The following is a 21,594-nucleotide window of genomic DNA, read 5'->3' as shown; positions in this document are numbered from 1 at the left end:
ACCAAGCATTCAAGACTAAAAAAGTCTGTACTGTACTATACTCGTATATCTCATCTGTTACTATTTCAATTACAGTTACTTAGTCATCTGTTATTGTACTAATAAAGTTTCAAGCTACTATTTTTTTTTCAAGTAAGGTTCGCTGATATATGGATCATTTTCAAATGAGCATTCTGCTTACAATTAAGTATAGGCTAATAAATATTCATTTGCTATATCCACAAAAGTACTTTACACAATGGAAAGTTTGTTATAACAACAGCTATTCAGCATGTTCATAAAGTATGGAGAAAACTAAATATTTAAGACCTTTCATCTCTTTTTATGTCAATATTATCAAACATCACTTGTTTGCTTATTTAAGGAATAGTCTACAACATTAATGGTTAACATACATATTCTAATTCAGAGTAGACCTGGCTGTTTTTTTAAACTCTCTTATAATCTAACCACTGCATTCATGAAATAGCAGTTCAAATACTGGGTCTAATCATGATATCTCTCTGGCCTAAAAACCATCTCACTTACAAAGAAATATCATTCTATGGGAGCCAATGAAATACCATGGATCACTGTACACTCAACCCCCTGCTATCGCGCGTTCAGCTATCACGTTTATCTGCTATCACGCACACATCAAATGCACAACCATACATGCTATCACGCACCCCAAGACCGCTATCACGCGTCGAGTTTGAAGACAGGCTAAGCAAAACTTATTCACACGGCACTTCATACGAGGTTTGCAGAGGATACAATGGTTAATCGGAACGGTAACGTGGTAAAATTCCCAATTATAGCATAGACATTTGGAATGCATCTGAACGGATTCCTGCCGAGGACATGACGGGCAAAACAGTGACCAAAATCCATTCGGCTCGAAAGAATATATCGTACTACAGCATTGAAATTTAGCCTAACACTGAATACTTATTAACATTGTATTTTAGAATAAATATCAATCGTTTTGAAACCCTTATAAAGAGTTAATATTTCTTACGCCAAAAAAACTGTGATGTCGAAAAAGTGTTTACAACTGAGACGGGGCTCTGACAACAATGTGAGGAACGTGTGTGATAGCGTCCAAGTTTTGTTCCACTTAAATGTTCCTCAGCCATTCCTGATATAAGGTACCATGTGATACCCCCTTTAGCTGTGGACACTAAAGAAATGGAGACAGCCAAAGAGATCTGGCGGCAACTAAGCCACTCCCAAGCCTCGGAACCCATCAAACCACCCAAGCCGTAATCCTTATAAAAGTTTGATGGCCTTTAATGTTGTTTATTTATTCATTATACTGTTATTATTAATATAATAATGCTTTATTTCATGTTAGAGGAGAGATTGGCAGGAAATCGTAGGCATAAAGTGGTTAAAAGTTAGAAAAACAGGCCACCGAAAAACCAATTAGAAATTTTCCCATTGATTGTTCAGTTCAGCTATCGTGTATTCAGCTATCACACGCGTTTCCTGTGACCAATTAGGCGCGATAGCAGGGGGATGAGTGTAATAGCAAAGTTATAAACTGTTACCTACAACTATTACAACTATGCAAATTATTCTATTGTACTATTATAGTATATTTTAAAAGTCTGCAGATTTTTCTCAAGATTCTGACTATTTGCAGGCTTACCTGCCAATTTCATTTATGACAAATCAAAAAACTAAAATTTCATGCTGCCAGAGTTCTCACTGGCTAATAAGGGACTCTGCATTTGTATTTGCCTGCAACCACCAAAAGTCCAGCTGCTGTATGCACTGTGATGATGAAACTGTAAATCTGACTACATGCATACAAACAAAGTTAATCCATAAAATGCTGGAGGCTCAGTGGATGATTCCACATCATCTAAACCTGGCCAGTGTGAGGAGCATGTGTACTACCATAGCAACTACTCTATACATCACTGCAGTTTGCCACAAAAAATCCCTCTCCATAAGCGTAAAACACTAGTTTCTGACAATGTATCCGAGCTACAGGTATCACACAGGACTTTACTCCTTGTGATAACTTAAAATTTTGGTTTGAATATCATCTTATGTTCTGTGATGAAAAAATAACATAATACTGGTACTAACATGAGTACAAAGCTACTTTGCATAAACTGCAGGGGCTAGTTTCTTTCTGTTTCATTTCATTAATAAAGACTCCAACATGCTTGCGTGCATCAGCTTTGGCCACTCAAAGGCAGATGCTGCTTGATCTCTGACAGCCTCCCTATTCAGTCTTTTATCCCTGAGGTCACACTCTATGACCTTGTCCCAGATCTTTTTTGATCTGCCTCTCGCAACCCTACCCCTAACATTAACACTTCTCACTTTCTGCACCCAACTGTCATCCCCTGTCCTTTTCACATGCCCAAACCATCTCAATCTACCTCTCTTAATCACCACACCAATACACTCCTGTCCCATTCTTCCTCTTAACTCTTCAATCATAAACCTAGTTCTGCTACACCTCACATTCAAAGACGCATTGCACATTCACCTAATGATTGTCATTTCTGTATGTCTGAGTGTACGAAAATCCTCTTCCTTTACTGCCCAAGTCTCCCTACCCTACAGCATTACACTCCTAACACATTCTGCATACAAACATCCCTTAGCACGGAGGGAGAGCCCTCTCAATGTCAGGAGAGGCAACAGATCCCTGAGCTTCTTCCAACCACCACTCACTCTTAACACAGAGCTAGTTCCAGCCCCACCTCCAGCACATAACATGTCTCCCAAGTAACAGAACTCTTCCACACACTCAAGACTTGCCAGCAAGGTCAATCCTTTCACACATGACAATCTCCAGGGCTCTCCCCGACAAACTGCACACATGAAATCAGCGTTATCTTGCAGTCTACCTCTAGTTATCAGTGGATAATAAATTCACTTGCAGTATGAGAATGTAATTAATAGGAAAGGAGGAAGTGGCCACAAAGTATTGAGTGCCTTGCAGATGCATCTCAACATTAATATGATCTTCATTTCTGCCAGAATGATTAAGGAACATGAGAGTCTAATCCTACCCTGGAGAGGAACATTTAGAAAATCAGTCTCTAAATCCTTATTGCTGGCACCATTTTTATGTACAGTGTACAGGTAAGCAATGCTCACTCACGCAGTGTCACATAAGCCAGCTACATAATAATGAAAATCCTGAAGGAAAAAGCATATGAGCACTGTTTACAGTATCCAATCTCCTGATTCAGACAGCAAATCTCAGTACCTGTACTGGTTTGGCAAACTAGTTCATACACAGCCTAAGTCCACCCTGGAGACATTTCTAATATACTGTACAGTCATTATTACACTACAGTTCAAGTGCAAAAGCCATTATAACCTAACAACACAATTCTGAAATTCTACTGGTGGTAAAATTAAGGGTATCTCAGAATTCAAATTATGGGTATCAGGGAATTCATTCATCATTTAGCCAACCATTTCAACATTTTTCATACAAAAGAAGACAGCATCAAAACACACAACACAAAATGACAAAACACTCAGAAATCACAAGGTAATAACTAATTCCATCAATCTGAAGCAGAAAAAAAAAGTGCCAGTCAAGCATAATCATTAAACCAACTGCAATTTGATAAACTGTTACAACAGGGACACCTGTGATACATCAAACTGAGAAATCTAATACATATTACTGTATCAATCACCCTACCTTAACAAGCAGAGGCTTAACAGGCAGCTTCAAATATCTGACAAGTCCAATTTGCTCCAAGTTAACTCCCTCAACTTTAGTTGGCAGTTCCTCTTCAGTCAGATTCATGCAGTAGATATACTGCAAGATCAGCAGCAGCTGCAACATGTAAGAAGGGTTCAACATATTATCTTACTGGTAAAGAAATTAAGGTCATGAAACAGAGTAATTTGCTATTATTTTATTTATGAAAAAATTTCAGTGAAGAAACAAAATCATACAGGAAGTAAATTTTCACAAAATATACCATGAGTGGGAACTCTATGACTTCTGCAAGCTGTACATATCAACATACTATAGCCAGAAACTTCAGTGAAAGTCAGATTACTAAGCATTATTTCAGTGATCAAGTAAGAGCCACTCTAACAAACCATCAAATATGTTTTACTTATACATGAACTTAAGTCAGAAAATACTGATGTTCGAAGTTATACCCCAATGTCATGAGTTACACAAACACAACAACTAAAAGAGAAATGCATTTAAGAATGTGAAATTCTGTGTCTTGAAGAGATTTACATATGGCAATCATTTATAATTCAAAACTATAAATGGTTTATATCTGATGAATAACCTTATGCTCAAACACTACATTGCTTAACACAATGGATATAGCATAAACATTCTGCTCATGTTTTATATATATAAATATATATATTCGTTTTCGTTTTTAAAGGCTCCAACATGCTTGCATGTGTCAGCCTTGGTCACCTAATGGCGGCTCTCTACACTGCACAATCCATTGCAGCCTCCCTGTTCAGTCCCTTAACCCTGAGGTCACACTTAATGACCTCGTCCCATCTCTTTCTCCATCTACCCCTCATAACCCCACCCCCAATATTAACACTTCTCACCTTCCTCACCCAATTTCCATCCCCCATCCTCTCCACATGTCCAAACCATCTCAATCTACCTCTTCTCATCACAACACCAATACACTCCAGTCCCATCCTACCTCTGAACTCTTCCACCGTAAACCCAGCCCCTCCAGGCCTTGGACGAAGGGACGCACCGCGCATCCACCTAATCATTGTCATTTCTGTACGTCTGAGCTGGCGAATATCTTCCTCCTTCACTGCCCAGGTCTCACTACCATACAGCATTACACTCCTAACACATGCTGCGTACAAAGACCCCTTAGCACGTAGGAAGAGTCCTCTCAATGTCAGGAGAGGCAACAGCTCCCAGAACTTCTTCCAACCACTCTCACCCTACCCACAGAGCTAGCTCCAGCCCCACCTCCAGCACACAACATGTCTCCCAAATAACAAAACTCTTTCACACACTCAAGGGACTCACCAGCAAGTTCAATCCTTTCACGTCTGACAATCTCCACCTGCTCACCCCGACACGCCGTACACATAAAATCAGCATTATCTCGCAGTCTACCTCTGATACCACTATATCTCTTATGCACCCATTTATCACAAACACTGCACAAGATGGAATTACTTCCCACGCCCTTGTGGCAAACTGCACATGGCCACTCTCCCTTGTCTTTGACAGTACCGCCACCAACCCTAGATATCATCACTTTTGTTTTATCTGCATTTACCCTTAAACCCTTGTGCCCCATACCATCTCTCCACTTCCTAAACCTTTCCTCCGCCTCCCTTTTGTTCTCTGCAATCAACACCAAATCATCAGCATACAACAACTCCCACAGGAGTCCGTTTCTAAAGTCACATGAAAGGGCTTCAAGTACCATGATAAACAACATGGGACTCAAGACTGACCCCTGATGCACACCAACATTCACGGAAAACTCATCACTCAAATCTCCATTCACTCTTACCTGGGTGTGAGCTCCCACATAATTAGCCATAACCACCCTAACCAGCCACTCCTCCAAGCCAAGCTTTCTCAATGCCCACTTCACCACCTCTCTAGGGACTCTGTCAAAGGCCTTTTCCAAATCGACAAAAACAAAATAAAGATCCCTTCTCCTACCAATATATTTTTCCTGAATCTGTCGAACAATGAATATAGCATCAGTGGTCCCTCTACCTGGCATAAACCCAAACTGCATCTCATCAATATTCACTCTTTCTCTAATCATACCTTCTAAAACTCTCTCCATTACCTTCATTATCTGATCTAAAAGCTTAATACCTCAATAATTTCCTCTTTCCAGGGCATCACCCTTCCCTTTATACACATTTACAATTACACTCTTCAGCCAATCAACTGGGACAACACACTCATAAATAATCCTATTTATCAGGTCAGTGACTAACCTCACCCCTATATCGCCTGAGGCCTTCAACATTTCGGCAGTCAACCCAGACACACCTGCTGCCTTCCCCACCTTCATCCTGCCTATTGCCTCACTCACAGTAGCAGCATCAATCAAAGGCCAAGGGCCAGACACTGGATCTGCTGGCTCCAAACCTTCCCTGTCCCAGTCAAACTCCTCATTCAACAACCGGTTATAATGCTCTCTCCATGCATCTTGTATGTACCAAATTGTTTCGCCTGGTGACAATGTTGTAGGAATGATCACCCAAACCATGGTTTTAATGTACAACCCTTTTTCATATGACTAAAGGTCATGTAATTAAAAATGTCTGTTGAAAACCAGTATAGAATTATTAGAGTAAAGTATATGTCTTTTTATTTTGTTATACCCAATCAAGGGAATTATGTCCTCTCCTGCCTAACTCACTCCCCTTCCAATTCAAGATTCCTCCGCTTTGGGAACGACGACCACACGTGGTACTGACTTAATCTCGACTCGGCCAAAAACTACAAACGCTACCGAAACTATATTAAACAATTATCCTTTACCATACCAAGTAAAAACACCACCCCCTCCCCCTTTTGTTTTACTGAAGTGAATTTACTATTAACCAAGGAGGGGAGACTAAGTCGAGTACCATTTGTATTATCAATGGGTATGTTGACCAGTACCAACAACCAGTAAGATTATTAATCCTAACATAACACTGATGGAACAATAACAAGCGGGAAAAGATTGCAAAACCTGTCGTTACACTGGTGTCAACTGGTGGGATAAAATATCTGACATTACACTGGTGTCGACCGGTGGGATAAAATACCGGCGTTACGAATGCGTAACCTTAGAAGCATTTTGGGGAAACTACGAAGGTTGGGCTTGGGTTGGCCGAGTTGGAGATTGACTCTGTCATTTTAGCATGCTACCACTCTTAACTTGGCCGCTTGAAAAGTAACAAATGCAACCAAAGAGGCCGCTATTGAGAGAGAGTCTCTGTCAACCCAAGTTCCTGACCATTCCAGTCTGCAGTGGTCATCACCAGTAACTTGATTTTTGCCCCTTTTGACCACGCAACAATCTGGATCGTACAGGTGCCAGGACAGTGAGAGGTGTGAATGAGAAGAACAAGAGGGTGGAATCGGTGAATGTGTTCAAGAATGCGAGATACGCCGTGATGGCACTGTGTGAAACAAAGATGAAAGGGTGCGAAGTGGAGGAGTGGAAGGGTGTGAAATGTGTAAGATCGAGAATGATTGGGCAAGGAGGATGCAAGGAAGGAGTTGCTTTGTTGATGAAAGAGGTGTGGCAGAGTGGAATGAGAGATTACAAATGAGTCAGCTCGAGGTGCATGTACATCAGGTTTACTTTGAGAAGGTGAAAGTGGCAGTCATTGTAGCACATGCACCATGTGAGGACAGGAGTAAGAGAGACAGATTTTGGAATGAGGTGGATGAAGTAGTGGGAGAAATGCCCAGGAGCTACAAGATGATCATAACAGGGGATATGAGTAGAAGAGTAGGCACTGGTCCTGAGGATGACAATGGGTTGTTATGGAGTACCAGGAGAAAATGATAATGGGAAGCAACTAAAGGTTATGTGTCAGGAGAGGAGGTTGTGCATTTGTTAACTCATATTTCAAACACAAAGATGAACATAAGTATACATGGTATAGAGGGAATGGGGATCGTGTTGAAAGAAGCCCGATTGATTACGTGCTCATAGAGAAGTCAATGATGGGAATGGTTGCTGATATGAGGGCCGTGACAGGATGATGTGGAGGTCTGTCAGATCATATGACTGTGGTATGCAAGATCATGCTGAGAGGTGAGGTGGATCAGGAGACACAGGAGCAGTCAGGGAGAAAGACTGAAAGATGACAAGCTGAGGATCAAAGAAATGGCAGATGATTACAGGACCAAAGTACAGGAGGAGTTAGAATCAGTGAACTAGAATGAAATGGATCTGGACAGCCTGTGGAACGCATATGGGGACTGCTTAGTTACGAATGCTAAAGTGGTGTGTGGTGTGGCAAGAGTAACAACAAAGAAGAAAGGTATGGCATGGTGGGATCAGGAGGTTAGGAGAGCAGTGGAGGAAAAGAGGAAGAAATGGCTAAAGTGGTTACAGGAGGGGGGGTTCAGTTGAAATAAGAACTGAATATATTGAAAGCAAGAAGCACGTAAAGAGACTAGTGAAAAGGAAAAAGGAGGAGGTAAATGAGGATCTAGGAAGAAAAATGAATGCGAACTACTCTGAAAATGGGAAGTTATTCTGGAATGAGATGCGGAAATTTAGAAGTGAAAGCAGAAAGAAATGTGATGGTGTGAAGGATGCAGGTGGTAGATTATTAACCCATTGGGATGAAGTAAGGATCAGATGGAGAGTATTTTGAAAGCCTGATGAATGGGAATAGAGAGACCAGAGCAGCTGTAAACATGATTGGAATGCAGCGCCAGGAGACGTGACACTTGTACAGGTGAAGAGTGCTGTGAAGTGGCTGAAAAATGGAAAAGCAGCTGGGGTTGATGAGGTGTATGCAGAAATGCTTAAGTGTGGTGGAAAGAGTGGAATGAAGTACTTGCTGGACATATGTATGAAGGCATGAATGAGTGAAACTGTGCCTGCAGAATGGAAAAAGGCTGTGACTGTACCCCCGTACAAAAAAAAAAGGTGAGCGAAGTGAGTGCAAGAATTATTACAGAGAAAGGAAGAGAGATATCAGAAGTCCTAGTGAGTAATGAACAGGGTGGCTTCAGGAGTGGCAGAGGATGTGTGGATCAGATATTTGCAGTAAGACAGATAGCAGAGAAGGCTTGTGAGGTGTTTATGGCATTCATGGATCTGGAAAAAGCATACGACAAAGTGGACAGAGAAGGATTGTGGAAAGTTTTGTGCATGTATGGTGTACATGGTAAGCTGCTAAGTGCGGTCAGGAGTTTTTATGAAAGTAGTGAAGCATGTGTAAGGGTTAATGGATATCTAAGTGAATGGTTCACGATTGGTGTGGGTGTGTGACAAGGTTGTGTGATGTCCCCAAGGTTGTTCAATATATATATGGATAGGATGATGAGAGAAGTAAAAACACGAGTAACAGAGAGAGGGATGGCGTAGGTAATCAATGGTGATGGATGAAATATCTCAAATTTGTTTATGCTGATGATGCAGTACTGCTATGGTCCTTTCGCAGCAAGAAGTCCATTCAAGGTGTGGCAGAATTTGGAATTCCCCCAAAGTGCGATGCTGCCAATTTGACCACCAATTATCGGATTATCACTCTGTCTCCCAACCTACCCCTGTCACACCTGTTTCTCGCTCTCTCTCTCTCTCTCTCTCTCTCTCTCTCTATACATATATATTGTATATGTATTATTTATTTCCAATTTTTTTTCCACACCACTTATGAGGTAAAAGTCTAGGCGCATTTTATTTTTAAGAGGTTTCCCCTGTAGGCCTAATCCTCTCTCTGATCTTTAATCATAATTTTCTTTGTCATCAGAACTTTCTGTTATATTGACGAGAGAGAGAGAGAGAGAGAGAGAGAGAAACAGGTGGGATGGGGGTAGGTGATAATCCGATAATTGGTGGTCAAATTGGCAACTCTACGGCATGGCAACATGGGAAAAAAGCACTGCCACGTGTCATAGTATTCATTCAAATCGTTGTTATAATTCTAAAAAGTGATACTCAATGTACTATATAGCTTCCTTTACTATATACAGAATATAAAAAACAATTTCAAATAGCACATAGATGGGAAATAAGAGAGAGAGAGGCATGTACTACAGTTGATTTGGCAGCATCGCTAGAGGTGATTCACCAGGTGGGCCCCACCCTGAACGGACTTCTTGCGGTGAAAGGACCATAGCAAGTAACGGACAAGAACTTGGTAGGTTAGTGCAGAGTTTTGGTGAGTGTTCAAATACCTAGGTACAGTGATAGAAAAGAGAGGAAAATGTGCAAAAGAAGCGGAAAGAGAGTGACACAAGGAAGAAAAGTAGCTGGTGCAATGAAGGCCTTGATAAGAAACAGAGGCTTGAGTGTTGCAGCTGCACAAGGCTTACAAGAGGCAGTGTTAATGCCAACTTTAACATATGGATGTGAGACTATGGTGTGGCATGAAAATGAAAAGTCAAGAGTAAGAGCAGTGGAGATGGGACTGTTGAGGAATGTATGTGAAGTACAGGGGGTGGATAGGATACGAAATAATGTATTTTGTGAAAGATGTGGAGTGAGGAAGTCGGTGGAAACTAGAATCAAAGACAGTGTCCTGAGATGGTATGGTCATATGGAGAGAATGGATAACAACAGAGTGGTGAGAAAGCTATATCTGAGCGAATCTGAAGGAGGGAGGGGACGAGGTAGGCCAAGGAGAAGGTGGAGAGATATGGTGGATGACTGTGTGAGGAAGAGAGGTTTGAAAGTCAGTGAGGCAAGGGAATTGACAAAAGATCGTGCTGGCTGGATGAATGTTGTGAGGAGATGTGCATGATCAGGGATTTGGCACCCCCTTTTAACGTGGCAGCATCCGAATTGACTCAATCGGATATGTTTATGCAAAGCTACAGAACGTGGTGAATACTTTTGGCGTATCCAATAGAGCCAGGATTCCAGGGGCTTGAATGATTTGGCCTGTCTGGACATTGCTACTCCTCACTCTACCCTAGGGTGGGAAAGGAGGTACGCATGATGATGATCAGTATTAAAAAAAAAAAAAAAAAAAAAAAAAAAAAAAAAGGGGGGGGGGGGGCAGGGGGAGCCTCACCATGATAGACTCCAACATGGAACCTTTTGAAACCTTTACATTTCTTTCTTTCATAATACAGTAATCCCTCCACTATCCAACATAACAGAGCCAAAGGCATGTCCAGAAAGTGGTCACATCAGGGTAGTGGGCCCCAGCCTCCTGGACTTGTACTTAAGGACCCTAACCCAGCCTAACCTTGAAAGCCACCTAAATAACTCCCTACCGGACATGCACAGCACCTATTTAAACCTATTTAAGACCCTATTCACACCAATAATGGACATAAAGCATGAAATAAATGAAAAGGAACCAGAGAATGAGGAATTAGAAGTGGTTATGGAAAATATTTAGCAGTGTAACTTACAGGGTACTTACAGCAAGTCTGTGGCCACCTTCTCTAAGGCTTTGGCAGTGGTGAAAATGCTCTTGAAGCAAGTACAGTAATCCAGTGTTGTGCTGCACTTACAGTAATTCTTTGCACTGTGAGTTATAATTGTTTAACACTGCACATTCTGTTAATTGCACCATGCCAGTTTCAACTGCCAGTTTGCACTCCACAGTTAATCCTTTGCACTCTAAATTCTAACATCTTAACACTGCACAACACTGTAAATTCCCGTGTGGTCTAGTGGCTAAGTATTACAGTTTATTCACTGTTTATTAACAAAAATGAGTACGTGCGGCATCCACTGCGATGAGCATCTACTCGTGATGGCAGTTAGGCGGTAACTGGTGGTGAGGGGGAAGCAGGGTTGCCAGATCGGAATTTGGCCACATTACCAAACTCCTCAATTTTCATCAAATTTAACTTTTCATTACCAAATTCATAAAGCAAGCATTTATTCTTCACTAATTATATATACAAGTGGAATATAAATCACTCTCCTTATAATTAACAGCATGATGATTATTTTCACATTATGTAAGCTAGCAGATTAAACAGAGAGAGCAGAAAATCCACCATCTCCATCCTGTCTTCATACACGTGAAAAATCTGTTTGGTAACACATTATTCTGATTCATTACCAAACAAAATTTTCATTACCAAATTGCCCACATTTGGTAGTGAAAAATACCAAATGGCAACCCTGGGGGGGAGGAAGGAAGGGGTGAAGGGGCTGTGTGTGAACGCAGATGGCCTGTTTGGTGCCGCGCAGCAGTTTCAAATTAAGGGTGGGAAAAAAAATTTGGATGGGGGGGGGGGGTTTCCCGAAGATCCAGGCCCACAATGTCCGGTAAGTGGGGAGTCCGGATAGTGGGTGTTCAGATAGTATAGGGATTACTGTACAGTACACACAGAAACATGCTCAACAGAAGTTGGTTGCCTACCTCTGCATAAACAACTAGGAAAGGAGAGCATCGCAACATGGCTGCTCGCTGATTCGGGATCATCCATAGCACACAAGCCCACAGTAGTAATACGAATGTCAGCCAGCTGTGGTATGTGATACTCCATGCCTGCCAAAAAATAAATCATCAGCCACACACACATTTTATAATAATGAGAATTCCATGTATTACAGTATAAAAATCTCAAAGTTTCCATGGTATAATGAACACTCAAGCCATGTTAAACACACACACACACACACACACACACACAAAAGTTCAAAATTACATGGCACAATGCAAGAAATTTCTCTCCTTTGCTACCATATGTATACTAATTTATATTATACCATATAGTGCATTGCATTCTATAATGGCTGTAAATAAAAGTGAATACTGTATTACTGAATGTAAAAATGCCAAGAAGTAATAATCCAACAGCATTTTAACCCCTTAACCGCGGGGCGTCACTTTCGTGACGCTTGGGAGCAAGGGATCATACCGCGGGGTGTCGCTTTTGTGATTCTGTGTTATTTTGAATTCACCCGGGCTTCCAAGTGGGGGCTTGTATCATCTATCAGTACTGACAATGTCCAACACTAGTCAGCACTCCTAATCTCATCTGTACTCCCATCCATTGTTGACAATTTAGCCATTTCTCCCCGTTCTTGACTCCCCTCCCTACCCCCCCTCCATTACCCTATCCTCTCGCCTGCCCGGCCATGCTACGCTAAGTAAATCTTCCCTGGAATTTTTCACTGATTTCATCCATTGAAATAAGCCCTATGTCGTATTCTTATACCAAATAATATATACAAGAAACAGGTAAGTGAGAGTGCCATACACCTGGAATTGGCTAATTATCACCTGACAACACCTCACGTGCACTCGTTCGCTAATTTTCTCTGTTTTTTTCCCCTTGAAATATGCCGTATAATCTATTTTCGTAATAAATATACATGTAAGGAGGGAAGGGAGAAGCCTAAGTGATATTTACATTCACCTGGATCTACCTAATTTATTACTGTATTGTCTAGATTTCCTGCCAATCATATCAGTGCTACACAAAGCTGTTTCAAGATTTAACATTGGTAGCTCTGATTATATATCTCCTAAGTAGGCCTCTAATCTATTTTCGTAATAAATATACATGTAAGGAGGGAAGGGAGAAGCCTAAGTGATATTTACATTCACCTGGAACAACCAAATTTATAATGTATTGTCTAGATTTCCTGCCAATCATATCAGTGCTAGACTTAGCTGTTTCAAGAAGTAATATTGGTAACTCTGAATAACCCCTAAACAGGCCTCCAGGCTGGCTGGCCCTGCGTTATCAGTTTACTCTCATCTTCCGAAGTGAGAGGACGTATGTTTCTTCTTGCTGACTTCAAGGCCTTTTTTCACCCCCATGCAAATGGCTCTGTGACCTTTACCCCCTACTAAACCTCGTGTGGAAAGAGGTAAAGGGCTGACAATTGATAAAAGAGTGACTACGATCTTTCTATTGAATAAAACAGTGCAAGTGGAATTGTAAATAATGTGTAAACAGCAAGTGAAAGTAATGAATGTAAATATATGTGAACAATGGAAAATAGTTTTATAAGTTATTTCAAGTGACAGTGCACAACACAGTGTAAATAAAATAGAAATGTAAATAACGTAAATAAAATAGAGAACGTAAATAGAAATGTAAATGAGTAGTATTATAAGAATACGAGTATATACCCTAGGAGTAATGAAAGTGAAAGTTTCACTCTAGCATGTCTGAATGCTATGAGTTATGAGAGTGAAGATGAAAGTGACATTCACTCTCAATGCCAGTATACAGGACGAGAAAGTGAATGCTACGTATTTTACTGAAAGAAATTGAATCCCTACAGTGACAATAAACTAATACTACTGAAGGAAACTTATGGATAAAGACTGTAGATATATATAAGTGTTATATAGTAATAGAAATATAAAGTGTGAGGGGTTTTATGAATAATAAATGACAGAGTACCAAGAGCGAACTAGTGCCAGTGCGACGATCAGACGCGCTCGTAATTTCCATTGCTTTCACAGTGTTTTTTTTTAGTATGGATCCCAAACTACTTGAAAATTGTAGAATAGTGTTTATAGTGTTTGTATCTGGCTGTGGTAATCATATTACGGGTTGTCGGGAAGTGTAAAGTGGAGACTTCATTACCCTACTTCAGAGGTCTCCACAAGTCCTACGGTAACCGACGAAGGCTCAACAATCATTCCAGGAGAAAGCTGAAGGTATGTGCCATAAGCATATGTAATTTTATTATTCTAGGACTAATAACTGATTTTTGGCAAATATTTTTTGAGAGTCTGTCGGAGCCCAAATAACCCCGCGGCACACGCAAGTCATTGGTAAACAAGCCCGCGGTGTAGGGGTTAATTGAGTTGGGTGAATGTAAGGCAATGATTGGCTAAAATCGTATGGAATATTGAATATGAAGTTCTGTGCCTGACATGAAAGTGTACAGAGGCTGGGGCAGCAAACTGTCTGATCACTACATACATACAGTAGTAGTGTGTTTAGAAAAGAATAAATAAAAAATCAATACAAAATAAATAAAAAAGGCAAACACAATGGGTGAAAAGAAGCTGAGGGGGACAGGTAGAAACAGTTGCTACAGAGGAAATTATCTGATTCAGTTGGAGGAGGCAGATGCCATGTATAAGATATTCACAAAGGGAATCTGTCCAGTATGTGAGGTGGTGTGCAGAATGAACTGGACTGAGGGAGGTGAAAAGAACACCACTGTAGAATGAAGAGGTAAAATGACCCGTAGAAAAGAAGAAAGCATAAACAAGTAGCGAAGCAGGTGGGAAAAAGTGGAGTGGAGGATGTAGTGAGACAGAAAAAAAGAGTTGTATGTTGACAAGAGGAGAGAGATGAGGTGATTATAAGTGAGAGTGAGAAAAGAGTGGATGAGAAGCATGGAAAAACTTGTGTATAATTGGGGGAATGTAAAAAAAAACTGCTTCAGAAGGAGACCAAGAATGTACAACAAGGTGATAAAAGAAGTAATAGACAGTTGAAAGATATAAATGGCTGAATGCTGGTGGAGAAGAGAGAAATTGATCAGAGGAAGGAAACATTCTTAGGAGCTGCTGACCAGAGAGAATGACAGTACTTGAATGTATCAATGATGCAATTAGATTGGGTAGAGTGAGATGGTTTGGGTATGTGGAGCCGAGGAAGGATGACAACTGGGTGAAGCAGGTAAGAGGTATGAACACTGATGGACGAGATGCTACAGGCAGATGGAAAGATTTGGGACAAGGCAATAGAATGTGGCCTCAGGGATAAGGGACTGAACAGAGAGGCTGCTTGACATTAGGAAGCTTGGCGAAATGGCATTAGGTGACCATTTATAAACAAAACTAAATTAACCCGCGGCGTCCCGTCGACGTACTTCCACGTCCTCACGTTATGCCACTGCCAATCCCGTTGACGTACTTCAACGTCCTGCAATTGCAAGGTTCATAATTTCCATAATTTTCAAAATTCGCGCGAGATTTTCGATTCGCCCACGTACCCAAGCCTCCCCTACCTGCCCCCAGGCGGGCAGCGTCCCAGACCCCGAGTGACCTGTGCTCGCCCTTGTCTCGGTCACTCACCCGTTAGCAGTGACCCAGGTCAGACATGGCGCGTAAAGGTCTCTCAGACGACGAAATACAATCCGCCCTGGATGCCTTCACTGCAGATAGTGATTCTCCACTTGATGATGATGTGGTGGATCGAGATTATGTGCAGCCTGAGGAGGAAATAACAAGCAGTGATGAGGAGGTCCCTTCACCCCGGAAAAAGCGGTATGTCACGTATCGTAAGGCAAGGGAAGGCCAGCCTGCACCCAAAACACCTGCATGGACCTCTCTCCATCCCCTAGAGAGAGATTCTGATGAGGACGAGGATGAGGACGATGACGATGACGGCGGCTTAGGACGTGATGTTGCCTCGTGGTTGGGGAAGGAAAAAATCTCACCCCGAGGATCAGAAGGTGGGGCGAGAAGGCAAATAAAGTATGGCCTAGTGTTTTGTCTGGGGAAGGCGAAAGTGGTGTGGTGGGAGTGCGGGGTGAAAGGGAAGTGGTGTGAGGGAGGCAGCACGAGCACGTGGTGCACGTAGGCCTAGGGGAGAGGAGGCGGAGCCACTCCCCAGCACGTCTTTCGCCATACAATATTCCCAAACTTCCTCCACACAGCACCAGGATGTGGGGAAAGGAAGGAAAGGGAAGGGAAAGGGTAAAGGAAAAGGGAGAGGGAAGAGAAGTGCGAGTGATGAAAGGCGCCGCTCTCCACCTCCCCCACCACCACCAATGTTGCGTTGTGCCTTCAGCCATGTTTCAGAGAGTACCATAACTTCCTACACTACTGAAACTGCGTGGGATGGCGAAATGACGCTCAGTATAATGGTAAGGCCAGTCAGTATGTACCAAGTCTTATATAAACTTGAAACGGGTGTAATGTTTGCAGGAAAGTAATGTATAAGTTGAGAAATAGTGTAAGTTGAACGAAGTGATATGAAAACTACACCCAATGTATAAATCTGCGAAAATATGACACTCAGTATAACACTCTGGTCAGTAAATATGTGATAGCAAGAATATAAAGTGGAAACAGGTGTAATGTTAGCATGAATAAAACGTATAAGTTGAAAAATAGTGTAAGTTGTAATAATTGATGTCACGAGTACACCCACTGTGTAAATCTGCGAAAATATTATGCTCAGTAGAACATTCTGGTCAGTAAGTATGTGATAGGAATTATATAAAGTGTAATTTGTTGTAACGATAGTAGTAAGGTATTTTATAAGTTGAATACTAGTGTAAGATGAAACAAATGATATCGCGATAACACTCCCTGTGTAAGTACGCGCTAATATGACGCTCAGTTCCATCGTAAATTCTGAAATTATGTGATATCAATTATATCAAGTGTAAACATGTGCAATGTTAGTGGAGAATTATTATATAAGTACAAAAATAGGTTGTAAGTTGAAATAGTTGTCACAGCGACTTCACCGTGTGTGTTATTATGCGCTATTATTACGCTATATATTTACGTAAGGCCTGAAATAATCTCAAAACAGTTCTATAAAGTTGAAAAGTGTATAATAATATTAGAAAAGTATTATGTAAGTAGAAAAAACACAATACGAGTTGAAACAACAGTCACAGCGAGTTCACTCACTACGTAAATAAGCGCTAACATTACGCTAAATGTTATCAAAAGGCCTGTGAATACGTAAAAACAGTTCAATAAAATGTAAAATGGTATAATGTTATTGTAGAAGTATTATGTAAGTAAAAAAAATGATATATATCATGATTTTAGAATGTTAGCGATTCATCGTGACCAAGTTGCCCAATTTTGCTCGTTTCGCACGATGGTACAATGCTTATTTCTGCTCTATTTTTGTATAAAATCCAATATATTCTTTTATCACATGTTTTTATGTTTGTAACAAATACATATCTACTTACTTTCATTGGTTTCCCAGACTTATAATACCATAGAAAACGTTAGAGGCTCAGACCGCCTACGGAGAACACGGGGCCAGGTGGGACCAAGGCATACCTGGTTAGGGTAATTATGGACCCCGGGGAACAATTTCTTTGCCACTGACCATCGTTTCTGACCAAAAGCGAAAGTTTTAGCAAAAAAAAAAAGGGTCGAAAAATGGTCGGGATTGGGGGGTACCAGTGGTCAAAAAGTGGTCGGGACGGGGCGGGTTAAATGATACAGCAGTGCAAGTATAAGTGGTTGGGGAATGGCTGGGAGAATTGGAAAGTTGAGATGAGAGGAAGAGATCCGTGAGATGGAAATACACGAGGCACTGGAGAAAGCCAAAATCGGGAAAGTCCAAGGAACTGATGGAAAGTGCAGCAAAGTGATGAAATGTGGAGGGAAAGACAGCGACTGAATGGATAAGGAGGATGTGCAGATTGTCCCTGGAGGATGGTAGTGTTCCAGATATGTCAGGTAAAACAGTTCCTCTATACAGAGGAAAAGGGGTGAGAGAAGTGTATGATAATCACATGGGTATTGTATTTGTCTTCCAGCTGTACTAGAAAAAATATATAATACGATACTTGTTGATGAGTTAGGGTGATAACAGACGCAAGTTTAGAACCCAATCTTACTCATAAGCAATGTCAGAAGCAAACAGATCTATATACCAAAGTCTCAAAAATATACAATAACATCACCACTTACATACTTTCATGTAATATTCTCACAGACTTCATATTCACTGCACCAGCCACCATTTTTCCTTAAGCCATCCTTCTATCTACTTCCTTTATACATTTACCTCTGTTTTCTATACATGCACCATTTTATATAAAATCTTTAACTTGTTCAAGTCTTTCCTTTCACCATTCACCCTAACATTTATCACTTCACTTATTTACTTTCAGACCATACTTCTCAGACACAGAAAAATACTTAACCAGACTGCAGAGATGCTGTTAATCATAAGGAAGTAGCACAGCACTGTCTGCACTCACCATTAGTCCTGACTGCCTGTCACGAATCAAATTCGCGACATTTCCCTTTTGTGAGAAGCCATGAACTATTAGTGGAAAACTCACTGTTTATCGTTCAGTTAACCGCTCATTCGGACAGAAGCTTTGTCAAATCAATTTTTCATTGTCATACGTGATCGTCTCTGTGTGAGACATTAGCGCTTCCGCTGAGCGATTTGTTTTGGGCGCGTTTCGCTCACTCGACCGTTAAAAATGCGGCCTAGTGCTCCCTTCTCTTTTCCCACGACTTATTCAGTTGAGTGTTTGTTGTGACGGAGAGAGGTCCTGTGCTCCAGAAGTGTGAGAGGTCAGCTAGCACCCCAAGCTCCACTAGTACAGTTGCCCAGTGCTCCCACCTTAGTGGTGATACACCGCATTCATCAACTAGTATTTCCTTTTTGTATTATCCTAGTCTTAAGAGTTTAATTAAGGTGTTTTTCCTAGGCGTAAGAATTTAGCTCGAGTGAGTGAGTGAGTGCGATCTCATTAATTTGATTTTGAATTGTAACGTTAAATTTATTTTGTAATCAGTAAATTTAACAGTTCTTTTGCTTGAGCTTAATGTAATGTAAACTCTTGTTTCATTTCTCTGCAGTTAAGCTTATTTCTCTTATAGCTCCTAGCTTGCATAAACGTTTGCCTTTCATAACTGGTTCTTAGGCCAGTCTTGTGTATTAAACTTAAAATCCGTTGTGCCTCCTAGGAGTTAAGCATCAGCAAGAACCTGATACTATTGTTAGTATTAGTTATTTATTGTCAGGGGTGAAGTAACTTTCTCCAGAGGCTACAGTACTAGTAAACAGCAATTGAGTGATTAGTCTCTGCTGTGTACTGTCGAGAAAGTTTATAAATTCTCGTTCTTAGAGAATCGTTGCTTGATTTAGCAAGACAATCATTGTCCCTGCTCTTTAATATTATTGAATATTATTATCAATCAAATAATACTTATGCATTTATTTTAAAAACCCCGTGATATTTTAAAAAAACCCGTGACACTGCCCTCCTTTTGAAAAGTTTCATAACCCATCCCAATGGTAATGTATGTATAATTAAACTGCATGCAATCAGTAACACAGCAGAAGTGTATGCCACTTCTTGCAACAGATATATGATTCAATTTAAGACATAACCTATTACTGAAAAGAAAAAAAAATCATGATACAAAATATAACAACACAACTATTGTAAAGATCATTGTGAGACTCACCATCATGACTATATTAGTGGCAATGTAAGAGGAACGAATGACAAGTTGAAAGATACTGATGAGGGGAGCAATCAATCGTTGCAAAGGATTCTCCTCTTCCTCTCCCTCTCCTCCTTGGCTCCCTTCTTTTCCTCCCTCTCGTTTTTCCACATCCCTCCTTCCTTCAGCCCCTTCTTGCTGAGGAGTGGAGAGCAGTGTTCCACTTTTGTCACTGTTGCTCTGTTTGATGATGAATAATGTTAGTTATTGTCCAGTCTGCCTTACTTAACAATAAATCATACTGATGAATCAGGTCAGGTCTGGTCACTACTTACTGGTTCGTCAAGCCACAATAGATCTGGCTGACCAAGCAGAGTTAGGGAATGGATGGAAAAGGTCTACCAGGTATACAGTATATACTTTCAAGAATATATATATATATATATATATATATATATATATATCTATTGCCGGACGCCTCAATCCCGTTTGGGGTGGCCACAAACAAATCGCCTCCAAGTCACCCTGTCCTCCGCCATTTCACTGCCCTGCTCCCAACTCACACCCCCCTCTCTCATATACCTCATCCATCCATCACCCAATCCTACATTGCCTCATGAGGAGCGTAGGAGCCTGGGGCTAGGCAAGTTGGTCCTGGCACTTAAGATGAGATTATATATATATATATATGTATATATATATGTATATATAAGTATATATATATATATATATATATATATATATATATATAGCCAGATGCCATAATCCCGCAAGGGGTGGCCATTTGACTTTGAGTTATTTGTTTTATGGGGAGGGGCACTAACCCTCCACCAACCCTCTTGTTGACACGTAGGTAGCATGTATAGTTTGGTTATATGGTTACCACCCAGCGTTGTAAATGGTTTCTTGGCTTACAGGAAACCATTTGGCTTGTCATTCAATGTAATGCTACCTGTTTAGGAAAGAAAAGCAATGAGAACTGACAGGAAAGATGGGAGAAATAGGAAGAGAGGATGGCAGGCACAGAAAAAGAATGATAAAGGCTAAGGAAGAAGGAGGCAGCACTACATCTAGTGAGTGGATGATGGTCGCCACCACGTACCACTATACATTTATAGAGAGAGAGAGAGAGAAGAAAATGTTTGTCTGTCTCTCTGTCTGTCCTCTATAGAAACTGAAGGGAATGCATAAAGAACTCTCTAAACGGCTCTAATAGATGAAGCTTTTTAAGATAAGTTTAAATGTGTACTGGATATTACAGTTGTTAAATGCTGTCCCTAATGGCCATGATTAAAACTAATGGTAAGAGCCACCCTTCTATCTTGTTCAGTATATAAATGGATGGGGTGATGAGAGAAGTAATAACAGGAATAATGGAGAGAGGGATGGTGTTGGTAATCAATGGTGATGGATGGAATATCTCAAATTTGTTGAATGCTGATGATGCAGTGCTACCTGCAAATACAAGACAGGAGCTTGGTAGACTTACGTAGAATTTTGTAGATGTCTGAGTGTTGTGCCTTGAGAATAAATGTGGAAAAGAGTAAAGTGATGGTTATTGAGAGAAAGGTGACTCTCAGTGTGATGCTACAGTGAATGGAGAGAGACTGGACTTGACAAGAGAGTTCAAATACCTGGGTACAGTGATAGAAAAGAGAGGAAACTGTGCAAAAGAAGTGGAAAGTAAAGTGGCAACAAACAAAAGTTGCTGGTGCTATGAAGGCCTTGATAAGTAACAGAAGCTTGAGTGTTGCAGCAGTGCTAGACTTACAAGAAGGAGCATTAGTGCCAATTTTAACGTATGGATGTGGGACTATGGTGTGGCATGAAAATGAAAAATCAAGAGTAAGA

The 21,594-nt window shown here is 40.8% G+C and overlaps 1 protein-coding gene across 1 annotated transcript in view; it reads right to left on the bottom strand.

The window, feature by feature from the left end:
* Positions 1–21,594, bottom strand: part of Piezo (piezo type mechanosensitive ion channel component) — a 1,050,432-nt gene that overhangs the window by 797,759 nt on the left and 231,079 nt on the right. Inside the window, exons 9-11 of the mRNA XM_080275143.1 lie at positions 19,765–19,941; positions 12,013–12,141; positions 3,665–3,802 (exon numbers count right to left, since the gene is read on the bottom strand). Coding sequence (XP_080131269.1) covers positions 3,665–3,802; positions 12,013–12,141; positions 19,765–19,941 — 444 coding nt within the window. The remainder of the gene's footprint in view (positions 1–3,664; positions 3,803–12,012; positions 12,142–19,764; positions 19,942–21,594) is intronic.

This window comes from Coenobita brevimanus, chromosome 60, assembly GCF_032717465.1.
Source record: "Coenobita brevimanus isolate Jiangsu-jjx chromosome 60, ASM3271746v2, whole genome shotgun sequence".
Taxonomy (NCBI): Eukaryota; Metazoa; Arthropoda; class Malacostraca; order Decapoda; family Coenobitidae; genus Coenobita; species Coenobita brevimanus.
The sequence above is the reverse complement of the archived record's forward strand: the minus strand, read 5'-3'. Positions and strand labels throughout refer to the sequence as shown.